Source organism: Saimiri boliviensis, chromosome 1 (genome assembly GCF_048565385.1).
Source record: "Saimiri boliviensis isolate mSaiBol1 chromosome 1, mSaiBol1.pri, whole genome shotgun sequence".
Taxonomy (NCBI): Eukaryota; Metazoa; Chordata; class Mammalia; order Primates; family Cebidae; genus Saimiri; species Saimiri boliviensis.
This window is the reverse complement of record NC_133449.1, coordinates 52,056,317-52,073,547: the sequence shown is the minus strand read 5'-3', so window position 1 is coordinate 52,073,547 and position 17,231 is coordinate 52,056,317. Positions and strand designations below refer to the sequence as shown.

The following is a 17,231-nucleotide window of genomic DNA, read 5'->3' as shown; positions in this document are numbered from 1 at the left end:
GCCTGGCCGATATATTAGTTTTTTTAAGAAGATACATAACTGTGAGTAGTGGTTATGATGAGAATGAATTGTGTGAGAAGGAAACTCAGTTTTTCCTGTACATTTTTGTGCATGGTTTCTTTCATTCCTTTTCCTTTTTAACATATGAATGCTTCTTTACCAACTCCATTAATTGAGGAAGTGTATCTGCCCTGTCCATGACTATATCCCCAGTGCTTAGAACAGTAACTGCTCTTTATAAGGTCATTCATCAAATACTTACTTGAAGAACAACTTTATAGACTAATCTATTGAAAATGCTCCAGTTAACATCCCTGCACTTGCGTCTCTGGCCTGAGACGAGGGTTGAGGCGGGGTTCAGCCCTTTCCCACCTCCCCAACGAAACTAAGCAAAATCATCCTTTGAAATGTCCCAACTCCCGGAGTACTTACCAACAAAGGAAGATGTCTGTGAATGTCTCTGCTGTGGTGAAAAGTGCAAATATAATCCAGTACATCATCCATTTGACCTGTTGAAACAGAAAGCCAAACAGCTAGTGAAAAGGTCCAGGAAAAACACTGCCCGACACCAGGAAGAACAGGCCCCGGCGGCGGATGCAGGGTCACGTCCGGGCGGCGCAGTCTGCATTTGTAGCCTTCTCCCTATCCTTCCCCAGCTTACATGCAGTTCAGTTCCAGATCTTGAAGCTGGAAGCAATTGGGCTGTTCCACAACTGACTCAGGCTGAAGGCAAATGGCCCTCAAGTGAGCCAGGGAGACCTGCAGACCAGAGTGACCCAGAATTCAGTCAGGTCATTTTTTAGGATCAACACCAGCGGGGTAAATGTTCTAGGCCTCCACACAGACACACCTTGGAATGAAGTGTAACTGGGCCAGACTCTCTGGGATGGCGTGGTAGTAATCCTCCCTGGTCACTAAGCATCCTGATCTTCCATTATGTCTCTCCCATGTGACCATCCTTTTCAATTTCTACTTCCTCTCCTCCCTAAGGCCTTGTCCCCTCTCTCTTGAACTACTCTTACTTCCCTTGTTTCCTGGCTTTCCCCTCCGCAACCCATCCTAATACCAAGCCACCCCAGTACTATTCTCCTAAAAGTATGAACTCATTGGACTATTTACCCTATTTAAAATACCCTAGCCTGCAGAATGAAGTCCAGATTTCTTAGTTGACTCCTGCCTTCTGGCAAAATTGGGATAGCTTGTATTGAACTAAGACTCCTACTAATAATGACAATAAACACCCAACAAAATATTTCAAAACAGCTGTTTGAAGGCACCGGAGAGCAATATACAAAGCAGACCGAGACTGGAAGGGATTCAAGCCTTGGTGTATAGGAACCATACTGAGTTAGTACAGGTCAGTGTGGCCGAGGACAATCCCCACTCTGCACATCACAGGGGCAGACAGAACTTGAGCACAAATCCACAGTCTTATTTGTCCAAAAAAATGGAGAGTGGAGTGTGAGACTGCCATAGATGCTGGAAGTAGAGAGGAAAAAATCTCAGAAATAGGGAAGCCATAAAGGGGCAGCTCCAAAAATCCACAAATAAATTCTCTTCAGAAACTTGGCGGGCTCCTGATAGGCACAGAAGCAGGTAAGACTCCAAGCAAAGAAGTCTGTATAATACATACATGGCTGGGCATGGTGGCTCACACCTGTAATCCCAGCACTTTGGGAGGCTGAGGTGGGTGGATCATGAGGTCAAGAGATTGAGACCATCCTGGCCAAAATGGTGAAACCCTGTCTCAAATAAAAATACAAAAATTAGCTCAGCATGGTGGCACATGCCTGTAGTCTCAGCTACTCAGGAGGCTGAGGCTGGAGAATTGCTTGAACCCGGGAGACGGAGGTTGCAGTGAGTTCAGATCACGCCACTGCACTCTAGCCTGATGACAAAGCAAGACTCCATCTCAAAAACAAAAAACAAAAAAACCATACATAGAGATATAAATGTAGATAACAACTGGAAAGCTGAAAAGCTCAGAGCTGAGCAGAGATTCAGCTTCTGTCCACTGTTGGGGAAATAAAGTTTGGAGTTCAAGTCATGGAAAGGTAGAGGGGTTTGGTAAACATTTTGGAATTTCCAGTGAAACACCTGGAAGACCACATCTTAGCGGTAAAAATCACATCCTAACACTAAGAGATTAGCTCTATGACTAAGAGCAAAATTGAAATACACCTGCCTAAGCGAAACTTATCTAGCTGCCACAGGGTCAAGGTGATCTGCCTGAATTTAACTGCTTGCTCAAACAACACTCAACACTCTTTACAAGAAGAAAATAAAAATCTACAACCTAAGGGTCTATCAGTGGATGACGGAATAAAGAAAATGAGGTGTGTGTGTATATATATACAAATATATGTATATATATGTGTGTATATGTATGTATATGTATATATATGTATATGTATATCTATATCTATATAGATATAGATATCTGTGAGGAATACTACTCAACCATAAAAAGAATAAAATCTTGTCTTTGCAGCAATGTACACAGAACTGGAGTCCATTATTATAAGTAGAATAACTTAGAAAGTAAAATACTGCATGGTCTCACTTATAAATAGGAGCTAAATAATGTGTACATATGGACATAGAGAGTAGAATGATAAGACTTTGGAGACTTGAAAAGGTGGGAGGGTAGGAGGGGATGAGGGATGAGAAACTACCTCATGGATGCAATTTATGCTACTTGGGTGATGGTTACACTAAAAGCCCAGACTTCACCACTATGCAATATATCCATGTAACAAACCTGCACTTATCCCCCTAAAGCTATAAATATAAAAAATATATAAGAAAACTGTAAAAATACCTGGGGTTTCCACAGTGAATCATATACAAGGTTCTGTATACATGTGAGGAAATAGGAAAATATAATCCATGGTTATGAGAAAAACTGGTCAATAGAAACAGATCCACAGATGACTTTGATATTAGAATTAGCAGACAAGGGCTTTAAAAAGTATCAATATGTTTTAAGATAACTAGATATCCACATGTAAAAGAATAAAGTTGGACAACTTCACACCATATACAAAAATTAACTTCAAATGGATCAGAGACCTAAATGTAAGAGTTAAAACTATAAAACATACACATATTAGTCTTTTTTTTTTTTTTGAAACGGGGTCTTGCTCTGTCACCCAGGCTGGAGTGCAATGGCGCAATCTCAGCTCACTACAACCTCCACCTCTTGGATTCAAGTGATTCTCCCACCTCAGCCTCACTGGGGCCTCCACTTTGTGACATACTTCAAGGAAGTGTAAGAAACTTCCTTTCAGTTTTTACTTGACTTGCGTGACTTTTCAGCTAGTAGTGAAACAATTACATACTGAGAAGTTCTCTCAACACTACAATTGGCCTGGTTTCCCACTTGCTTTTCTTGCCACTTTTTCTCAGTCTCTTCAGTTCCTCCCTAGGGCTCTGTTCTAAACATCTTGCTTCTAACTTTAAATTAGACACTGTCCCTGGGGAAAACTCTACATTCCTCACCTAATACAGCTAACCAATCCCCAAGTTCTGTCACTTCTACCCTCTTGCTTTTTTCTTGAACCTATCTTATTTTCTCCATTCTCCTCTGCCATTTCCTTACTTCAGACCACCACCATTTCCTGTTTAGAATACAGTTACAGCTTTATACTGGTCTTTATACCTCTGTCCCCTTCACAATCCACCCTCCAAATTTCAGCCAAAATGATTTTCTTAAGGCCAGGCATGGTGGCTCATGCCAGTAATCCCCACAGTTTGGGAGGCTGAGGCAGGAGGATCACCTGAGTTCAAGACCAGGAGTTCAAGACCAGGCTGGGCAATGTGGTGAAACTTTGTCTCTATAAAAAACACAAAAATTAGCTGTGCATGGTTATTCACACCTGTAGTCACAGCTACTGGGGTGGCTGAGGCAGGAGGATCACCTGAGCTTGGAAAGGTCAAGGCTGCAGTGAGCTGTGATTATACCACTGCACTCCAGCCTTGGCAACAGAGCAAGATCCTGCTCAAAAAAAAAAAAAAAAAAAATTCTTAAGCCCAAAGTAGGTGATTCTCTTTCCTAGATTAAAGCCTTCAATAGTTCCCTACTGTTGTTAAGATAAAGCCCATATTCCTAAAGTTGGCTTGTGAGGCCTAGGATGAACTGGCCCCTATGTTTTTTTTTTGTTTGTTTGTTTGTTTTGAAGGGGGACAGGGTCTCGCTCTGTTATACAGGCTGAAGTGCGAACACAGCTCACTGCAGTCTTGACCTGCTGGGCTCAAGTGATTCTCTCACCTCAGCCTCTGGAGGAGCTGGGACTATAGGTGCATGCCACCATGCCTGGCTAGTTTTTTTGTATTTTTTGTAGAGACAGGTTCTCACCATGTTGCCCAGGTTGGTCTTTAACTCTTAAACTCAAGTGATCCATCTGCCTCAGTCTCCCAAAGTGCTGGGATTACAGGTGTGATCCACCATACCCGTGATTTGGCCCTTACTGATTTTCATCAAAAGCTCATCCACACCCCTACACTCTCACATTCTCCACTCCAACCACAGAGAGCCTCTCAGTTCTCAGCAGAGCAGCTTTTTTACCTCTGATTTCAGCCCTTAGATCTCAGCAAAAACGTGACTTCCTCTAGGACTTACCCAAAGTTTGGGTAAGTACCCTCTCCTTGTCTTTCTCTTTCTCTCTTTTTTTTTTTTTTGAGACGGGGTATCTCTCTTGTTGCCAGGCTAGAGTACAATGGTGCAATCTTGGCACACTGCAACCTCCGCCTCCCGGGTTCAAGCAATTCTCCTGCCTCAGCCTCCTGAGTAGCTGGGATTATAGGCCTGTACCTCCACACCTGGCTAATTTCATATTTTTAGTAGCGATGGGGTCTCTCCATGTTGGTCTGGCTGGTCTTGATCTCCCAACCTCAAGTGATCCTCCTGCCTCGGCCTCTCAAAGTGCTGGCATTACAGGTGTAAGCCACCACACCTGGCCCTCCTTGTCTTTCTCTACAGTACCACACACATTCCCTGTCATAACACTTACTACACTGTTTTGAAAGTATCTGTGTATTCCCTGCTTTTCCCGCTACATTGTAAGCCCCCAGAGGGTAGAAACCAGTTCTTACACATCATTATATCTCTAGTCCTTAAAACAGTTCCTGACAAATAGGTACTGAATGAATATGTTTCAAATGACTGGCTTAGAATGCTGGCATTGTGAATGGGACAAAAATAATGGTTTCCAAAAGGTTAAGAAGGAATATACTTTGAGAAATACTGTCTAGATGGTGTTTTGTGAAGAAAAGACAGAATTAGATAGATTGTGAGGCAATAGATCTCCCTATGAGTGCCTACTGAGTAGATGATTGCATAAACATGGGAAGAGAGGCACCTGTTGAAGTCAGGGTATGAGTGACTGATAATTATCGGGCCACTTGCACCAACAAGAAAGTAAAGAAAGAGCCAATTTAGGCAGAAGAGATTGAGCTTTATGTGGCTCAGGGCAGCCAAGAATGCCCAACAGATTCCTAGAAAGGCAAGACCAAAGCTCAGGAGGGAGGTTGAGGCTATGGACAGAGATGTTGCAGCCATAGCAGAGAGGGGGCTTAATGCATTCTCCTGAAGTTGTTCCCATGATGCACTCCTTTACTTTAAAATACTTTTTTTTTTTTTTTTTTTTTTTTTTTTGAGACGGAGTTTCACTCTTGTTACCCAGCCTCGAGTGCAATGGCGTGATCTCAGCTCACCGCAACCTCCGCCTCCTGGGTTCAGGCAATTCTCCTGTCTCAGCCTTCTGAGTAGCTGGGATTATAGGCACGCACCACCATGCCCAGCTAAGTTTTTGTATTTTTAGTAGAGACGGGGTTTCACCATGTTGACCAGATTGGTCTCGATCTGTTGACCTCGTGATTCACTCGCCTCAGCCTCCCAAAGTGCTGGGATTACAGGCTTGAGCCACCGCGCCCGGCTTTAAAATACTTTCATGCAGAAAGAAGGATCTCAGAATGATTCATTGAGGCTAACAAGGTCAATGGAACACTGGTGACTCAGAGATGGAAACCATATCCATCTAAAAGTACTAGGAAATGGTTTTCCCCATCATTCCTTGTGGAAATCAAATGACAGTTGTTTTCCCCAAGGCTTGAAATACAATTTTCCAGGTTTGAAGGATTCTATCCAAACCTCCCTGCAAGACAGGGATGAGGAGCCTGGGTGGGCCTTCAGTCAGAATAGAGAGTGGGAGCTACGGTCAATTTGAGTGGTAATGTCCAGGAGTAACTCTCCTGGACAAATGGAACACTGATAGCATGACTGAGGAGTCTCTCTAAACTGGTCAGGAGCAGGAGCTAGGAGTGAAGAGATGGGAAAGATGCTGTGACCCTCAGCCACAGCAAGAAGCTTCAGGGTTCAGGGTGGGAAGCAGCCTGGAGACTTTCCATGAGCCACAGTAGCTGGCTAAAATTCCGTGGTTCATTCTGCCCCACTGCCAGGGCTTCTGGCAGCCTGCCAAAGGCCTCCCTATGGGCTGCAGAGGAGCGGGCTTAGCTACCTCTTTAGCCTCACCTCACCTTTGGACTCTCCTCTAACCAGGCACACTCAATTTCTTGAGCCTTTCACACTCTTCTTTCATCTGGCCCCTGCACTTCAGCCTCACAGGGAATTCCCTGTGCCAAATGAGAAAGAAAAAATTCAAGCCTGCTTTGCAAATGACTCTGCACCATCTGCTAAATCAAGCTTACTGTGGATGGCTATATAGTCAGGGGTGACCCTGGCAGAATGGGGAAGTGAAACTCTCCAGTGGGCAGGACTTTGAGGAGGGCACTTATCCTGGAGGAAGAAATGCCCTGAGTTAATCTTCATGTACTGTCACTGGGTATATGAACTCTATTTTACTTATTTTCTGTGTTCTTGATGCTCTGGCATCTTGGGCCTCACTGATTACAGAGAGACTGCCCTTCTGGGGCTAGCCTTGTCCCAGAACACCTTTCATATGCAAACCAATCCAGAGCCTATACTCTAAATTACTTCCTTTATGGAGCTCCCAAAGGTTGAGCAATATTCCCCAACCATAACCACCCCAGAGCCAGGTACCAGACACCTAGAGGCAGCGTCCACACCTTGGAGCCTGCTGAAATGATTCCACCTAGCCAATCTGAAATCTGCTTACCCTGTCTTGCCTTACCTTTCTCACAGAAACCACAACCAAGGCCACTGCCCATGCTTCCCACTCTCCTTCAGCCTCCTGACTGGCCTGGTGCTTCCCCACGTGACCCAACATAGAATGTGGCTCTCCTACTTCTAGACTTCTTCCTTCATGGCAGTCATTTCCACCCTGAGTAAAACAAATCCCGGGTACATTTTCAAACACCAGCCAAGGCTCTGTCTAGAGGATGAGGTTCTTGGAAGAGAGGCTGAGAGAATGCTATTGAGGTGGTCTGGGAATGAGGTGAATGGGCCCAGAGAATGAATATATTTGTGGCCCAACGCTTATGCTCACTAACAGGTCCCACAGCAGAGGAGGCTCCTAGTGACTGAGTGCATCAGACAGCCAGGCTGTGGGTGTTGGCCAGCCTCTTTCCTCAGGCTTGACAGTGCATGTTCAATGGGCTTTTGTACCAAGCAGCCAAATGGAAGTGACAGAGGTAACACATGGGCTCAGCAATGCGGAATCTCTCTCACCAAGGCTGACCTGGCCAAAACCACTGCTCAGAGACCATGTTGCCAGCAGCAATGACCAAGCATCTCCAGGATGACACCATATCTCAAGGCCCCAGCCAGCCTTCTGGAAGCAGGTTCATCCCACCAGGCCCCTTCCCTCATGGAGTGAACAGCATAGGGTCTTTTCTGGAATATTCATTTTTTCTGCATGTGGACTTGCTTTTCCTACTGCTCTGCTTCTGGCAGCCATACAGCAAGCTGTGGACTCAGGGGATACCCTTTTCTTTTTGATGCATCCCACACAATACTGCTTCTCATCAAGAACCCTCCTTTGTAGCAAAAGAAATAAGGCAATAGGCTGATGCTTTGGGGAGTCACTGATCTGCTCATGCACCCAATGCTCTGTGGTGGCTGGCCTTATACAGTACTATCTGGCATTGGAGGGTTCAGAAAGCAAACCAGATGGGAGTCAGTATTTTATGAGATTGGTGTGCAGTCCTGGAGGGTGTAGTTTCTCTTCTGAACCAGTAACCAACATATGGCCCTGCTTCTTAGCCAGAATCTAAAGGTTCAGGAACCAAGGGAATGAGGGTTCCTTAATCTGTGATTAAGCCTAATACCAGCTCTTTGCAATCAAAGTGAGATCTGTGGACCAGCACTGTTGGCATCATTTGGGAGCTCGTTAGAAATGCAGAATCTCAGAGCCCACCCCACACCTACTGGACTATAATCTGCATTTTAAGGAGATCCCCAGTTCATTCACATGCATGTTAAAGTTTGAGAATCACTGGTCTAACCCACTCACAACATTTTTGCTTTTCATTCTCAAACCTCTGATCTCTGCTTCTTAATGAGTTTAGTACTTGAGGGATAGATGCTTCCACCAGGGGATACAAAATGGTTTCAATGAAGTGGAAGCAGAGACTGACACTGTCTCCTTGTGGCTTCACAATACTCATGCCAGTAGGAAATAGATGATAAAGGGGCTTATGGGCTTTGAGAGAGTAACTGATCCTAATTATCGAGGGGAACTAGGACTGCTGTTATACAATGAGGCAGAAAGAAGAGAGGATGGAAGTCCAACAGCCTCGGAGGAACCTCCTAGTACTGTTTTGTTCAGGAGTAAAAGTCAATGGGTCATTACTACGGCTCTACAGAGGCAAAACTGCCAAGACCTCAGATTCCTCAGGAATGAAGGTTTGGGTCCCATTACAGGATAAGGAACCAATCCCACTAAGGCTCTAACTGAGGGGAATGGGAGCATGAATTGGATGGTGGAAGAGGAAAGCATCAGGAAAACCTGAGAAAGAGTTCAGAATGGGTGTCCTGTGGTAGATGCAGCAAACCACCATCGCATGTGTACACCCGTGTAACGAACCTGCATGTTCTGCACATGTACCCCAGAACTTAAAGTATAATAAAAAACAGTAAGAATGATTCAGTGTTTGGAATGCTGAATATTAAGGTTGGGTCCTGTCAGAACCAGAGGAGGAGAGGACTTTGCCCAGAGATACTGGGCCTGGAGCTGGACTCAGCAACTGATGGAATCTGGATTTGACAAGTGAATGAGTTGCATAGAATTCTTGTTGGAAGCTTGTTTTTAAAGCCAGAAATGGGTAAAGGAGTGGGTGTGGACTTGGACGTAGTTTTGGGGCAGCCTAAGAGGCAGCTGTACTGGCTTTTTTTTTTTTTTTTTCTTGACTACTCAGCATCCAAAGCGTTCTAAACCAGGGGACGTTTCCCAACATGAGCATCTTTGTGGGAGGCAAGTCCTGTTATTCGGGCCCCTATCCAGGACTCTGCACTGTCAGGCGATGCTTCGAAAGCACAGGCAGTCAGTATCCAAGAAGTGACTTCAGCAGAGGCTTCTAAATCAGACCCTTTCCTACGGCGTCAGCTGGGCGGTCAGTACCACCCAGCATCCCTGGATCCTCCCCAGTCCTGGGTATCTTTCTCTTGCTATCTAGTTAATTCTACAAATTCCCATAAATTCCTTTCTGTGTAAGTTTTCATCCCCAAACCTTGAATCCAGGTATAAGTTTGGTTGGAAAGACATAAGCAGCTATAAATGTCCTAAGCAATGTTTCTAAATTAGAGATCCTGTGAAAAATGCACATTTTTATTTAGGAGATCTCTCTCTGCTTCCTGACCAGCCCTGGTGGTTCCCCTGTGTGGCCCTACGTGACATACCATGCCTGCTACTTGCAGGAATGTGAGTCAAAACTTCCTTCATGATAACCGTTTCTGTGCCTTCCACAGAAAGCCCAAGAGTCCTCAGTTCAAGCAAGCTCCCAGGTGATGTGGATAATGCTGGTCACCGACCACACCTTGGGTGTTGAGATCTAGAGCACTAAAGACGTGTAGAGAAGCGGCTGGGAAGTAGGAAGGAGCAAGATCAAGAAGGGTGTTAAATGCTGTGTAATAAAGTCTGCACTCGATCTTGCAGGTGATAAGCAGCCATTAAATGACCTGGAGGAGTGAAATAAGTAGACTTCCATTTTTAAGTGGCACTGGATGTCATGTGGACAGCAGAGTGGGAAAGGAGGGACAGGAGGCAGGAGAGCCAGTTAGGAAGTGCAACAGGCACAACAGTGGCTCCCCAAAGATGTCCATGTCCTAATCCCCACATGGCAAATGGGACGGTGTAGAATGATTAAGTTAAGGACCTTCAGATGGAAAGATTATCCTGAATGGGCCAGATGGGCCCCATGTAATCACGTGAATCCTCAAAGTAGAGAACTTTTCCCAGTGAGTCTGAGGGAGATGTGATTAAGGAAGAACAGCCAGAGAGATGCAATATTGCTGGCTCTGAAGAAGGAGGAGGAGGGGGCACAAGCCTAAGAATGCAGGAATACTGCAAAAGGCAAGGACATAGCCTCTCCACTGGGGCCACCAAATGGAGCACAGTCCTGCTTGATTTTAACCTAGTGGGACTTGTTGGATTTCTGACCTTCAGAATTATAAAATAATATACAGGTGTTGTTTTAAGCCAATAAGTTCACAGTAATTTGTAATGCTGACAATAAAAAACTAATATAGAAGGCTACTGTAACCTTCTAGGGAAAACGATGAGAATCTCGTTTCTGAGAGTGGCAGCAGAGAGGGAAGACAGACCTAGTTTGGGAGATTATTCAGGAGATAGGGATGAAGGGACATAGTCGCCAACAGGGTGGGTGTGGGTTTGGGGGTGTGGGTATGTTAAGGAAATTCTCAGGTTTCTCCCTTGAATAAAATGGGTCCATTAGTCAAAAGGACTGCAGGAAGGAAACACAGGAGTGTGAGTGCAGAGAAAGGAGGCAGTTCTCTCCTGATACTTGGCTCCTTTCTTCAGATTCCTTTTTTGCCAAGAACCCTTCTAATCTTAACTCTTGCACATTCCCTACTGGGAAAAGCATGTGCTCAGCAGCCAACACAAACGGCTGCTCTGCTCATCAATTATGGTTTTCACTCTAATGAATTGCCATTCTAGTCATAAACCAGGCTTCTGTGAGTTTAGTCAGAATAAAACAATTTACCAGGGTTTGATCTCTCTCAGAAGAGCTGACAGAGTTGTTTTTGCCCCTGCAAAGTGAAGGATCAGACCTTATGCTACCCTGGTAAGGCCTCCTTCCCTGGCACAGCTTGCAAGCAGGAAAGAATTGGGAGAGGGAGGGCTAGAAGACGCTGCCTAATGCTTTGCCCTGTGCCAAGTCAATTGAGAATCAGAAGGTTCTGTGCTTGCAATTTAACAGCTATTTATAACGTGCATTCTGAGATTCCCTCACACATACCACAGACCCGGTCTCAAGAGAAGAAATTGCCCCTCCCCCGGAGCCCTCTGCTTAGGAACAGCAAGATGCAAGCCCAGGCAAGTTGTTCTGGGAAAGTGGGAGATTGTGGGGTGCCGGGTCAGTTCTAGTTGCAGTCGATCTGGAGATGCCTGGTTCCATCATAAAGAACTCTCGGGAAATCTGGGAAAAAAAATACTGACTTTCTAAGCCCACTTTGAATTGTTTCTTTACCTATGCCAAACCTACCAAGGGACATCTGAGTAAAAGAAGCAAAGGCATGGCTATTACCCACCCCACTGTTTCGATGGGGACACTCAGGCTCTCAGAAGTTTAAGCTACTTGCCCAGCACTGCATGATTCAAATGTCAGTCTTGACTGACCTCAGTCTTCTGATGCCCAAAATCCACACCTTTTGCACTTTGAGTTTGTGTCCTATGTGGGGAAGGGCAGCACCCTTCCCTCACCACCTACCCAGCAGGTCTCTCTCAGTCAGCAGCAGTCTAATGGTTCTCCTGCCTGAAGGTGCCCGGTACATCCAGGGCTGGTGACTGGGGCACCCAGATCATCCAACAGTAATTGATATTACCCTTCAACCAGTATGTCCTCCCAGATCCCCTTCCTATGTTCCTGCCTTCTGCAATGTGCTACAGAAAACATATAGGGACCAGGTGCTGTGGCTCACACCTGTAATCCTAGCACTTTGGGAGGCTGATATGGGCAGATCACCTGAGGTCAAGAGTTTGACACCAGCCTGGGCAACATGACAAAACCCTGTCTCTATTAAAAACACAAAAATTAGCCAGGTGTGGTGGCACATAACTGTAAGCCCAGCTACTCAGGAGGCTGAGGCTGGAGAATTGCTTGAACCCGGGAGGCGGAGGTTGCAGTGAGCCAAGATTGCACCACCGCTCTCCAGCCTGGGTGACAGAGTGAGACTCCATCTCAAAAAAAAAAAAAAAAAAAAAAAGAAAAAAAGAAAAGAAAAGAAATATAAGATGATGAAAATTCTCTGCCCTCAAAAGTTTATAAGGCAACAGAGCCTGAACTGTGGAGCTGTAATGAAAGAAACGGAATAGGGACAGAGTTGCATAACCAGGAACCAAACCCAGCTCTGCCGGACTCTAGGACCCGTGCTCCTGCTCTCAATGCTGGACTGTTTCTCAGTCATGGTGCTTGATGGTCTACAGAGTGTTTTCCAGACAAATAATCGAGGCTGAGAGAGGTGAAGTCACTTGTGGCTTGTGGCTTGTGGCAGAGCTGAGAGACCTCCAATTCCAGATGTCACCACCTCTTGCTGTACCTCCCTGCTTTCCTCACCTCAACACTCTAGGTCTAGGCAGGGGAAGGTCTAGACAGGAAAGAGGACTCCTGAGATGCCTCATGAGAAATGTGATGAAGAGACTCCTTTTCCCTGTTTCCAGTGCTATGACAAGGAGGACATCCTCTTCCCCCAACGTTCACACCCCACCTCATTCCAGCCAACTCCTTCCAAAATACACAGTGCTACTTACATATTCCTTAATGTCCTTGGATTTCACAGCCTTGTAGGAATAATATGCAGGGTATAGGGTGCCAAATATAAGCCTGGAGGGAAGAGAGACAAAGAGAAATATGATTTTCATTCACCTTATTTAATGGAAAACGTCTGTCTTCAATGCCAAGAGCAGTCCTCTAAGCTAAAGAAAGTGCTGTGAGGCTTGATTTATTTTTGTGAATGCCCTGAAGGTATTCTGCTCATGGCTGGGGCGTCCTTGGGCACCTCTATCTTCTGTTAAAGCCCACACCCACCTTCCTTCAATCTGTGGTTTGGCAACATGGAAGGGTGGTTTGGGGTCGTGGAAGTCCCTATGAAGCTCTATTAAGCCTGCAAACACCTCAGGCTTCTTTCTCCATCAAAACCTTTGCCTTCAAATTTCATTCACCTTGGACTTGATCTCACCATCCTGCAGCCAGAATAAACTCTTAATATTTCATACTGTAAATCCACTCAGGCCAAACCCTCTTCCTACCAATACATCCCCATCTTGCATTAGCCTGTTTCTCATTGCTCTTAAGATGAAGAAGCAAAAATACCAGCAGTGTGACAGTGTTTGGGCAGCAGCTCTCACTGATCTATGCCCAGGGCTGCATTGGGTCATTAAATGATCTCATGCTCAGCTCTGCCTCTCAGGACCTGTGCAGCAGAGCTCTCTCTACTTGCCCTCATTCTCTCCACCATGCACTATCCCCCGCCCAGAAAGCCTTTGTCTGTGCTGTTCTTTCCTTCTGGAGTCTTTCTTCCCTCCTTCTTTGTCTGGTTAATGCCTGTTCATCCATCATATCCCAGCTCCAGTATAACTTCTTCCCTGGCCTCTCTAACTAGCTCAAACCTCCCCATTACCCTCATAGCACAATATACCTATTATCAGGGTGTTCTTTTACTGTTGTTTGTGTGATGCTTTGATTGACAGCCCTCTTTCCACAGAACTGTACGTGCCTCAAGGGCAGAGAATGGATTTGTTTTGCTCAACACTGTGTTCCCAGAACCTACCCCATAGTAGGTTCTCAACAGATGTTTGTAAATGAATGAATTGAGCTGGAGGTTTAATGTTTTCACCTGACAGATGAGGTCACCCCAGGTGCCAACTCAGGGTCAAGCTGACTGGGTGCAGGAGTAGGCCTGGCCCAGGCACTACAGGAGGTGGCATCTCCTGTGACAACCCCACAGATGGAGATTTCAGGGTCCCTGCAAGGAGCCAGCCTAGTTACAGAAGACACCCCACTGAAGAACCCAAAGCTGTGGTTCACGGGGTATTGAGAGGCTGTACAGACAACTCCTAGTCCAGAAGCAATTTACCAAGCAGGGGTCAGCTTTACCATGAGCACTGTTGTCAGGGAACACCCTGACGTTCCACAATCATCAGGTTTCCAGGGAAAACAAAGTTAACAGAACCAAGTCCATTTCTGCCACTGAAAGGGAGAGGGCTGTTAGCTCTTGGCTCACATAAGCCTCATGTGAAGTGCTTTACAGCTTTATCCCACTATACTGCCATGTCCCAGGGAACCCCTTTTACAGACAGGACTCCAATGCACGGAGCAGCCAGTCACTTACTTGTCGAAGGCCTTGTGACCAGCAAGGGGTAAGGCAGGGGCTGGAGCCCAGCCAGGCCGCCCTCCTCCAAACCTGGCTTCTTGTCACCACTGTGCACTGCCTTGGGGAGCCACCCACCCTCCAGGAAGGCTGAAATGAACTGTGTGAGGAGCAGGGTGAGCCAGTCAGGGGACAAGAGAGTAGTGGAAGGAAGGGGAAAAGGTAAGACACAGGGTGAGGGAGAAACATTTAAGAGAGGGTAGCATCAAAGACAGCAGCCAGGTCACGGGGGAGGCAGCTGGGGAAGCCTGCTAGGTTTGGTCGCTGCCCACTTCGGTGAGAAAGGTCCCCCGCTCTTCCACACTGCCTCCTTGCCTGCCCCCTCCCAGGCATTCTCAGGTATCCATGAGGCTGTCTTCCTCAGGGAGGCCTTTCCTGACCTGGTCACCCCCTGACAATTGGGCTCTTCTCCCTTTTTAGCTCCTGTACCTGCCCCTTTCTCTTGTCTACCGTGTCCACTCAGTCAGCTCAGGGTCCTTCTCTCCCATAAGACTGTGTCTTCCACAAAGCCAGGGTTGGCATCCCTCATTCATCACACACCCCTGTTCCCTGCACAGCAGGAAGGGCTCAATAAGTACGTGTTCACTGCGTGAAGTATCAGAACAGGGAAGCTAAAGCCACCACCGTCCAGGGAATGCTCGTGACCTTGGGACCGAGGTCTCGGCAGCGAGGTGGACGCCAGATAGCACCAGGCTGATTCAGCAAAGCCTCGGGCACAACGCCATGGACTCGGGGGAAATAAATACACCGCTCCTCGGGCACAGGTGGCCTGGTTATTACCCATGTCTGCCAGGATGGGTTCCAGCCCCTGCCCTGGGGCAGCATGTGAACAGCAGAGGAGAGACAGGTGAAAAGTACAGCACTACCCAGCAGCCCACTGATGGGATCCCCATGAACCCCAGCGGGTCATGACACCCTCTGAGTGGTCATGGAGCAGGGAAGGCGCAACAGGGAGGCCTGTGCTAGGTTGGCTGGACTATTCTGGAATGAGCGGGTTGCCAGCATCCTCCGCCTGACAGCACAAGGTCCCTCCACACATGAGTTTTCTTTTCAGTTTCTAAAAGCTCAATAACACTTAGCATCTCACTGCCCCGGGGAAAGGGAAATGGGATGAAAATGTCCAGTTCTTAACCTATTTTGGAGGTAAGAAATAACAGAGGAAGTGGGTCCAAGTCAAAGGGGCTTGGTACTTCTGCCCCTCCAGACCGAGTGCTCCCACAAGGCCCTTCTCCACCAGCCCCACCGGCCTTGGTTCCCACCCCTCCCTCAGCCTCAGATTCATGGAGCCAGCAGCCAGCAGCTGTCCCCTGATAAGCCACATTCGCTTGCAGTCTGTGACTTCCTGGCTGCTCTTTCTTCTGTCTGAATGTTAGCACAGGATCTTCCCCCAATCCCACAACTCTTGTTTTTCCTGTTAAAGCCCCACTAATCCTTTAAGACCCATCTCAAAAAGGCCACTTCTTCTGTGAAGCCTTTGATTACTCCGCCCTTCAATTATCTTGATACTGTTTAAGCCTGTGACAGGCCTTATGTAGTAGTAGCAAAAATAACACATTTAAAATAATATAATATTACATCGTTGAGTGTTTACCAATGCCAGGTACTGTTCCACAAGCTGTACTCACTTTTTCAATTAATCTTCTCACATGCATAGCAAAAAAAAGAATTCTTACTACTCCATTATACAGACTGGGACACTGAGGCTTAGCATCATTATTCACTCACCCAAGGAGACACAACAGCCAGGTGCAGAGCTGGGATCTGAACCCAGGCAACCTGACAATGGGTCTGCCTGTGCTGGCTGAGTCTGTCTCCTTAGTCAGATCATATAGTACTCCGGGCAATCAGGAGGGTCCTCATGCCTGGCACAGCCCCTCCCCCTTTAAGTGGGTGCTTGAAATGTCTGTTGAGTAATAAACAAGCAATTTCAACCTCTCACCAGCCCACTAGCTAGACTCGCATAACTTTCTACAAAGTTTGAAAAAAAAGTGGTAAAATGGAAGGGTCTAAAGCTCCTTCAATGCTCGAGGTGGGTTCAAGTAGAGGGAAAGTGGAAGGCTGGAGTGCCATCCTCTAGAGAGACCAGGCTCTGCATTAACACACTCCTCTGGATTATCTCTGCAGGGAGCACGAAACTCACTGCTCTGTGCCCACCCTCCCTTCTCCCCACTGTCATTAACTGTTACCCTGAAGCCCCGTCCCTGTGTAAAGGCTCCATGGATCTGCCTGCAGCGTTTCCCCTATCTTTGCCTTTCACTCTTCCTCTTGCTCCAAGTTAGGGGTCTTCATCCAGGTTGCCTCTTCACTCGCCTCCTCCACAGCTGCAGCATCCAGAAGGAAGCATGAGTTTCATGTGAATACTGTACTCTGATGCAGTGGTTCCCCACTGGGGTGATCTTGTTTCCCAGGGTAATCTGGGCAATGTCTGGAGACACTCTTGTTTGTCTGAGAGGGTGCTACTGGCAGCCAGTGAGCAGAGGCCAGGGACGCTGCTAAACGTCCTATCATGCACAGGACAGCCCCTCTCAACAAAGAATCATCCAGTCTAAAATGTCAGTTGTGCCACTGCAGAGAAATCTAGTTTCTAGACTAGTGTGCTGTTTCCTGATCCTTCACCTGGCCATCAAGGGTCATTTTTTTGAACACCAAGGGCCATTTTATCGAACCCCAAGAGTTTTAAAAAAAGTTCAGTGTCCCAGGAAAA

General features: G+C 46.5%; 1 protein-coding gene across 5 annotated transcripts in view; it reads right to left on the bottom strand.

Moving 5' to 3' along the window:
• Positions 1–17,231, bottom strand: part of REEP1 (receptor accessory protein 1) — a 123,070-nt gene that overhangs the window by 51,300 nt on the left and 54,539 nt on the right. For all 5 annotated transcript variants that reach the window (XM_074397272.1, XM_074397275.1, XM_039476236.2 and 2 more), the window contains exons 2-3: positions 12,909–12,981; positions 433–509 (exon numbers count right to left, since the gene is read on the bottom strand). In XM_074397272.1, coding sequence (XP_074253373.1) covers positions 433–509; positions 12,909–12,981 — 150 coding nt within the window. The remainder of the gene's footprint in view (positions 1–432; positions 510–12,908; positions 12,982–17,231) is intronic.